The 9,448-nt window shown below is 38.7% G+C and overlaps 1 protein-coding gene across 4 annotated transcripts in view; it reads left to right on the forward strand.

Annotated features, from left to right (window-relative positions):
- Nucleotides 1–5,639, forward strand: part of LOC105263250 (trans-acting T-cell-specific transcription factor GATA-3) — a 76,578-nt gene extending 70,939 nt beyond the window's left edge. For all 4 annotated transcript variants that reach the window (XM_011299334.1, XM_011299335.1, XM_011299333.1 and 1 more), the window contains 3 exons: nt 2,916–3,105; nt 3,209–3,411; nt 3,630–5,639. In XM_011299334.1, coding sequence (XP_011297636.1) covers nt 2,916–3,105; nt 3,209–3,411; nt 3,630–3,656 — 420 coding nt within the window. In that variant the 3' untranslated portion in view covers nt 3,657–5,639. The remainder of the gene's footprint in view (nt 1–2,915; nt 3,106–3,208; nt 3,412–3,629) is intronic.
- Nucleotides 5,640–9,448: the final 3,809 nt, after the last annotated feature.

Below are 9,448 nucleotides of genomic sequence, written 5' to 3' on the forward strand. Positions count from 1 at the left end.
GTGTCTTGAGGTCTCTGATTTCCAACTGGTTGATTCGAGGCATCTTCTTAAGTTACCATTCCCCTCTGGATCGTGTGACCCCTGGTTATTTTTTCTTCTCCTTTTTTTTTCTTTTTTTCTTCTTTTTGTTTCCTAGAATTTTTCCACTCAACGAATTTCGGTGTCTCCGGGTCCTCGAATGAGTCAGAGGTACATGTCACAGACAAATGCATAAGTTGGGAGTTGATGGTCAGTTATTTGAGAGGTGCGATGAATTTAGCGCGGGGATATCGTGACTCTCCTTCGGGAAATGTGTGAGATTGCTCTGACCGCGTGTGAACCAATGTCATCTTGATTGGATGTTGTCCTATGTTGCACCCATGTTATCCGCAAATGTATAAATATAGTGCTACCGAGAAGTACTCCGTCATGATGGCGCGATAAGACACATTATTTCAGTGCTTTCAGCGCTGGTGATCACCACATTTAGATCAACCGACAGTGATTCTTTCATGTGGCCATAACAATTCTTCAGTCACTCCATTTTGGTTGATGCTTTCCCTAAAAAAAAAAGAAAAAAACGAGAAAAGGTTCATCAATCGGCTATTCCCACCAGTCTATCGATTTTCAATCGATTGTAAAATTGATTCAATCATTTTTCCCTCATCGTTCTCTCCTCAAACCCTGAAGAAAACGTTTCACCAACCTCTGCTCAATCTCTGCCATCCCAAAATGCCTTCGAACTTTCCGCCCGATCGCGCCGTCGGATAAAACTCAACTTTCGATTAGACCTCTCGGAATAGAAAATTTTCACGACTCCAGGAAGTTGTAAAAGGTGTTGCGCAGGCAAGAGAATGCTAAATCAACGGGAAGAAATTTGTATTCCAGAGTGAATCCCATTGGAATTCTTTTCCACGCCGATAGCAAGTGGATTCCCTCCTACAAGAACGATGTATTCACCCCGCGACAATTATTGTCCCTCAGAATTCCTCAATTATCGGTAAAAAAAATCTCATCAACCAATTACCAAAAAACCTGAGTGATGACAGGCTAGATTCCTGACAGCCACGGTATAATTGAAAACGAGCTTGAAATAACATATGCAAAAGGCGTGCGATGGCATCGTGTGCGTCCACATCAATCGTCGGGTTACTCAAATGCTTCTGGGTTTGATTCGTCGTATCTTCCTCTTTAAATTCGTCGTATCTACCTTTTCGTTTGCCATCCTGCTCTCGTACCTTTCGTTTGCACCTCGAAGCTTTTCGAACACCCGCGAACACCCGCGGATTCAAACGCTTCTTTCCCATTAAAGCGTCTCATTGTATTCAAATTGATTTCGAATTCGTCCTGCCACCGACGGCCCGACAATGTCAACCAGGGTATACAGATGCTCCCGTGACTGATGCTCTTTGCCATTGGAAAGATCGTTGCACCACGTGGGAAAAATATCATCAAAACCTCACACGATGAAATTATTCACCGTACGAAAGACTATTTGTTGATAAACTTAATCACAAGTGTTCAACAAATGGATTTTAAGGGAATTGTCAATTTTTTTATTGCCTCGCTTCCTCGTATTACTTGAATCACCTAATTCGACAAATTCGTACAATTGCATAATTTGGAAAAGAGTCGTTGACCGTCTCGAGTGCTGGAGGGGGTGGGTGATGAGAGGACCTGCGTGCAATACAAGTGAGAGATAAAAAAAAGATTCAAGAAGGAAAAAGATATAAAAATGCATATATGTATCTCTCATCCTCGTCGTTCCTTCACTCTTTATAATACCAGGAACCTTTTCCCCATGTTGGCAGTTGCGTCACGTCGCGGCAACTACAAAGTCCCGCCAAGGGACTCCCTCCGCCTCGCTCTATCTTCCTTTTTTTTATTTCTCTTTATTTTGTCTTTTTTTTTTTTCATTTCCCCGGGTCCTCGGTGTACGTAACATACCTATACGTATGTTACTTTATTCTTTAGTTGAGTAATGCACAGAACGCGCATTCTTGGATGACACTATTCCGTTGACAGAGGCCAGATTGCTGGATAATGTTGAGAAAGTTGATACATTCCATTGATAATCTCACGATTGTGAGATCACAACTCACAAATCTCATTATCAATTCGTTTGATATCTCTGATTTTTCGATGTGAAATTAATTGAACTTTTCTGCACTTTTCATACTTCCCCTCCATCGATTGCACTTGACGTCGCAAAATTTTGCACGAGCAACAGTGAGACGACTTTAATTACAACAAATTGTCTCACTTCCTTTGATAGAAGAAAGGGAAGCGCCACACGCGGCGCCGACTAAGAGAAAAAAGGACGAGACGCAATGGAACGCGAGATGACGTAGTCCAACGACAAATTGCACATGAGGGTTGTCGATTTGCTAATTGTCAGTGGTCTCCAAGTTGACTCGATGTTTTGCCGAGAATCTGAATGATTTATATTAATTACATGAAACTTAACGATGCGAAAATGGTTTTTAAATGCTTTAAACTTCAGCGATGTCGGGGACTAGACGAATGAAGTATTGTTCGAAATTCCAATTATCATATCATTACATGCTCAGGAGAATCGATTTATGGCGTTGATATACACGGCAAGACCTCGTAAATGCTCTGTCCATCACTCCCGCAAACAATACCCAACACTGGTTGGATTATAATGACATCACCTATTTAAATTATTCCTATAAAAAATTATTACGAGTCAGGGGATAAAATACTGAGGCTCATTACAATCAGACGAATGCAACAGTAAGAATTTATTCACGAATACTCATGGCTGCAAGAAATATATTTCTAATGCATAGTTGAGATTGTTCAAGCTCTCATGTGATGTTGACAAGTTAAAATGCCTCGCGTGCATCACGTATCAAATTTTTAGCTCGCCACATTGAATGTAAAAAAAAATTTGTTGTCTCTAAATATTCCAGGTTAACCGACCACTGACTATGAAAAAGGAAGGGATACAGACGAGAAATCGGAAGTTGTCGTCCAAGAGTAAAAAGAAGAAGGGCAGCGGCTGTTTGGGACTTGGTGGTGTCATGGGAGACATGATCAAGGCTGGTGGACACCTAGATCTTGATAACAAGCCATTCCACTCTGGTTTTGGCTCACCCATGGGTATGCATCCAACACCGCAAATGTCATTTTGAAAAAAAAATAACTCATGATCCAACTAGTAAAATGGGTTTAATCAATCTTGTTCTGTGATTTGTCTCATCAGGTACCTCTCAACATCATCACACGATGCATCCAGCTATGCAGCACTACATGTATCACACGGGTGTTGGTGTTGCCAGTGGTCTCCATCAGGGTTTTGCACCACCAGCACCACCTCCAATCCATCCTCACTCGCATCCTCATTCACACTCCCATCACATGACGAGTCTCCAGGGTCTTCAGCTCGCCGCCACGACGAACGCCATGGTGAGTTTTCATCGTTGATGTTTTTTTCAATCAACATATCACCAACAATAAGAAATCCATCCAATTCGAATACCTAATGCAATTCGTCCATTTTGAATGAATCGATTCGCCATTTCTGGAGTGGAATCGAGATGGCACAGTGAACAAAAACCCGTTGCCAAGGAACTCTAACGTGATTTAATGTAATCGGGGATTGTTTTTTTATTTGTCCATTACAGCCTGGTTGGCGATCCGAATACACATGAATGAGTGCGAGTTATCCAGAAATACAACCATCAACAATCGCTCAGGACGCAGCCCACCATTTTCTGACGTAACAAGGTTAATCTTCTTCAACGGTTGCGTCGCGCTATTTTAACTCTGTAAATACATGTATCCCATCAGTTTATTCGTGGAGCCATGGAAATATCGGTCAGGACTAATAACTCAACGCGTTTTTCACCACAAATTATCTGAACGCCATTTTGAAGTTACGTGAATCCGTCGGTCCACCGACGAACAATACCGAATCATACAAAAGTCCAGGTAAATCATGAATAATATTTCTGTAAATATGTAAAGTATATTATTATACCGTAGGGTGATACAAGCCCCCGGCCCCAAGTACAAAACGAAGTCAGCTACTATCTTTAACGAATCGTTATGTTACTGTAAATATTGAAAATTAAATTCATGTGGTATATTACGTAAAAAATGTGTTATCGATTTCAATATGAAACGGCAAGATTGACTGCATTTCTTAGATGTTTGCTGCCCCGTAGGGGGTTCTCTATTCACTGTCCAACAAAATGAAAGAACAAAATTTACCAGCGGAGATGAAAATTCTTTATCACTTTTTACTGTTGCTAAATCATCTTAGATGTATACGGGTAAATAGAGAAATGACTTTCCCTTTTGTCGAATATATCGTGCAATTCGAGGGGACGAGTGATGATTTTGTTAGTGTTTTTATTTGCGCGACGGCTCATTGTTTAATCTCCTCCCTTTTTCAATCCAGTTTCTCTCCATTTTTCCCATTTGCAGATCAACAAATATTTCTCATTTTTAATGATGAACTCGTGAAATTATGAACGTAGATTTTGAATAATGAACAGAATGAAAGAGATACGATGTAAACACTCATGTAGAAGTGGACACGTGATTTCTTCAATGTCCAACAATTAGATAAAGTAGAGAAAAATTATTTGTAAACATAATTATCGACTATGGTACCCATCACAGGTGAATCAGCTCATAGACTCAAGTGATCATTCAGATATTTCTTAAATAAAATCAATCTAGATTTTGTCACAGCGTATGAACAAATGAGGCCACATCAGATTTCAAAGTGTAATTGAAACATACAACACTTGTGAATTACGTTGCGTAATGTAAATTTTGTATCTTTCAAAGATTGTGTATCGTACCACTTTTTTCCGGACTAGATATTAAAGAAAACAAATATTCTATGAAAAATAAATATATATTCTAATGGATAAAAGAAATAAGGGTATCTTATTGGTAAATAGTCGTTGAATATAAGTAACTGTGTATAATTTTAGTTGAAATAAATAATAAACGTACATTGATAGATAGTCAAAGTATTAAATTAAATAAATGGAATGTCATATATATTATCATACACATGCGTATTAAATTCATTTCATATTTTCTACGCATGTGTATAGGTGAATTCAGCTTTGGAGCTGATTAATCGGATAGAGGAAAGAGGCAAAAGAATATGAGACCACATTGTGATTTTTTTTTTTTTTTCAATTATAAACGTTATTCATTCTAGTTTTATTCAATGGTATTACGGTGAATGCGCTCAGCAATAAAACGCGGTTGACTGTATTCTCAGTGAAATACATCAACTTTTCTTAAAGATTACGATGGACTTATGTATTTCACTGGGAATAATGAGGTGAATTTTCGAGACTTGATGATTTTCCATTAGAAAATACTCCATGTATAATATAAATTTCATTACTGGAAAACCGATAATGTGACTCATCGGGAGTTTGTATACATAGAGAAAAAAAAAATATCTATTGTAGAGTATTACTAGGGAGGTAGATTGTAGACTGTAAAATATGATTTAGAAGAATAAAAACAAAAAAACATGAATATTAAAATAAAATAGAACGTTCTCGTTTGTTGGGGGGACAAATGTAACAACAGACTGGGTGAACTTCACGTGTAGAGGACACCAGGTTGACGGCCCGACGGCGATCGTGTAAAAATGTGAATGTACGATATTATTGTAAAAAAAAAAAAAACGTTTTAACTTAAAATAAATTAAATGATAAATCATGAATGTTGGGCTGTCGCTATTAATTTGTCCACTCACCATTATCATTTCATTTTTCAATTCTAATTGATTGAATGGTAATTACAGTATCATTAATTCAATGTTGACAATCTCTTCATCTTGCAGTTATGCGTCAATAGTCACTAGTCATAAATCATCATGCTTCGGTCATTATTTTACCAAGTTTTTAGCATTGAATGTCCGGTCTCTCCATCTCATCCTTTTTTCTCTCACCTCATTTTTTCATCTTTCCCAACACATACCATCAACGATGTGTTAAAACAAAATACCCAGTGCGATCGTATCGATCTCCACAGTATATTAATTGCTTGTCCGGTAACTTAATTAAACCTTATCCTATCAATACTAAAAGTGTTTACATGCAAATCAAAAGCATCCTGCCATGATAACGTTGACTCGGAGATAATTATCGCTGGGTGATTAACGAAAGTCGATGAGCCGTAATTATGAGTGTTTAACGATTTCTGGGATATTCTGTTAAAAGCACTGACGTTTGGAAATTTAATTGAAATTCTCGGTCTAACTGGGGTAATTCTCCGTGGAATTTCATATCGGGATTGGACAATATCGGTGAGGACCAATGGAATTGCCGCCACAGTGGTTTTCAGTCAAGAAAAAATCCCCGCAAATCCGCACCGCGGAAATCCCTACTAGTCTATTGTCATTGTAGCACAAGTCGGTTTAATTTCACGGTGAATTAAATTCCGATGTAAAGTTAAGTCCCGGCCAGCTGCTGTAAGTCGAGGGTGACCTTTTCCACTAAACTCAGGGCTCTAACACACAAGGAGCTAACGCTTTATATCGGATACGTTAGAGTGATGGCGGTGAAGAATCAAGAGAACGGAGGATAGGAAAAGGTCCTTCTCTCAACAACAGATATAGGAATTGGAGCTCCTATAAAAGTTACCGGGATTACGCAAATCCTGAGAGGCCCCATCGCTGAAGAAAACTCGAGGGGTGAGTGGAGTTGTTTTATCAGGACTTTTTTTTATATTTATTTATCATTATCGCGTACATCGCCAATCAAACTTTTCATTTGTTCAAATAAATTGGAGTTCTGTAAATGTTTCTCTATATGTGAATGCGGGTTTTTTTTTTCTCGCGGAGAGAAAACGTCTTGGAGAAAAAAACGTATGGAAGAAAAGGGTCGAAAGGTCTGCCCAGCCTCGTAAATATAAAAGCCCCCGCGATCTTTCCATCTGATATTTTTCTCCGCGTTTTTGCTCTTGAAAAATCGTATTCCCAAGCCCTGAATTTCCGATTTTTATTATTCACCATTTACTAGTATCACTGATATGAGAAAAAATGTAAGAAAAAAATTGATTGATTTTTTTTCTCACTATTACGTTAAATCCTTGACGTTTCATTGGACGTGGGTCAGATGACGGGGGTCAGTATCACGTGGAGTGTGAAAATGGGGATTTGAACGGGCCACCGGTACTCGCCCCGATTTATCCCGATGCCTTTCGATCCCCACCGGAGAATAAATCAACAATCGATCCTCTGGGTTTCGAAAGCGAGTTGAATGATCAGAGGTGGAGAGAGATAGCCCTGAAGAGGAGAATCATTGGACACGGTGGATTAAAATTCTTCGGTGCCAGCGTCGAATGTCAAAATGGAAAATAATACAATGATAGAAATGCAATGGGATCAAATGAGACAGCCTGAATTCCATTTGCTCTATTAATCGAAGAGTCGATGCCTGAGATACTGTATCAATTGATAACTGCACGCTATTCTATTCGAGCTGACATGGCGTGACAATTTCGATACCAAACCGCAATCAGACATTCTTCGGATTTTTTTTAATACGGATGTATTCCCTCAATTAATTGTCATCGCGATACCAGTGATTATTGCTGACCTCACCGGGTCATCCTATGATCAGACTCAATCTGCCATGATTCCTGGTGATAATTACTGCGGCACGTGACACTCTGTGAAGCTGTTGAGATTTATATCGGTAATTGAGACTTTCTCCTGGCAATTGTTCTTCAATACTATTTTCACTTCGAGGTGCCAAGTACTCGAGATTTACGAAAAACTTTCTATTTAATTGGAAGGAGCTAGTGAGGGCTCGTCCCATTTTCAGTTCTTCATGACTCGTTGGATTGAAAGATTATTAGCCCATTAAATAATTAGGGGATTCATGAACAAAAATTGGAATTTGCGATAGGCAATTTATGGCAATGGAGCGCTCTCATTCCTTTTTTTAATTTGAAGATGAAAAAGGGCGTGGGATTAAGGAAACCGAGGGAAGGGGAATGAGATGCAGTAGAAGGAAGAAAATAAAAAATAAACGAGAGGTGTCCGGCACTCAAGAGGAGGTGGATCAACGTGCGTTATTAATGGGTACGATTACTTGGCGAAACTTGCGCCTTTGTTGCCTTGTGCTTCTCATTCTTTTCTCCTCTAACCATTTAGTTTATTCTTATTTTTTACTACCTCCTCCGTCCCTTTTCTACCACCTCTGAGTTTGCGTCTGCGCGGGTACATATTTTCCTCGCTGGCAGTTGTAAGGATATATCCTCGGTACCTCCCCCTAAAACAATGCAGCTATTTCGAGGGCAACAGTGAGCCATTTTTTTTTTACTAACTACATTTGAACTCTCCTGAGTTATTTATGGTCGAGCCGACTCAGCCGAAAAAATAGTACTCCCCACAATCCCGGGATTATTTAACAAAAGATCTCATCAAACCGAAAAATTTCATCGTATATAGTAATCAATAACTGTAATGATAATTTGATAATTGGATTATAAAAAAAACGAGACATTTATTCTTTCTGAATGTACATTAAAATCATTAGACTACCGCTCCTTTTCTTGATGTCATCATTAAAATGATTTGAAAAATGAAATTCAAAGGAATATTTATAATCATAAGTTGATAATGATTATCATTACAAGGGTAATGAAATTTTTTATTGAAGAGTGAGTGAAAGGAAAGTCTGGGGAGTGATGAGGTGGAGTTTGATGATTTTCCAACTGACAAAAACAGAAATGATTGGATCCCGTTATTTCTCGTTCCAATAAACCGAGGGATCAAGTAGAGAGCATACAGTATCCACGATGTGGCGATATCGAGAGATGGGATTAATCACATCACAGACTGATCGAATCTTGTGGCGGACTAATCTAATTTTACCTCCGGTATCGGAGCTGCAGAAAAATTGGAGGGAGTAGAGAGGAAAGCGAGTGGACGGATGAGGGAAGATGAGGAGGAGGTGATATATTTTTTTTTTTTTAATCCCCCTCTTTCTGAAGAGCTCGGCAGGGAGTCTGCCTCGGGTGCTAAAGCGTTGATACATTGGATATGATCGAGGTATCGTGAGAAGGGATTCTTCTTCACTTCGGTGAAGATTGAACGGCTTCAGGATCATGCATACGTATAACTGGAGGTATTCAATGCTCGTAATGATGAGATTGAGTTTTCTTCGGGAATTTTTCAGGTTCTAATGCTCTCCATCTTCGTTCCAGTTCAATGGAAATTCCACGAGATATTTTGAGATTGCATCTGATACTTGCAAAAATTATGACGTTAATGATTGGTTCAATAACACTGAATTTAATTATTGAAAATGATATTACAACAATTTATTTTTAAATGTCAATTTGTAAATTTGTCAATTTGGCAGTTTGGAAGTTTGAATAATAAATTATTGCAGAATGGGAGGACTTGGAGATGTTGGGAAAGGCCCTTCCGAATTCTTTCGAGAACAATTAT

Source organism: Fopius arisanus, unplaced genomic scaffold (assembly GCF_000806365.1).
Source record: "Fopius arisanus strain USDA-PBARC FA_bdor unplaced genomic scaffold, ASM80636v1 scaffold00014, whole genome shotgun sequence".
Taxonomy (NCBI): Eukaryota; Metazoa; Arthropoda; class Insecta; order Hymenoptera; family Braconidae; genus Fopius; species Fopius arisanus.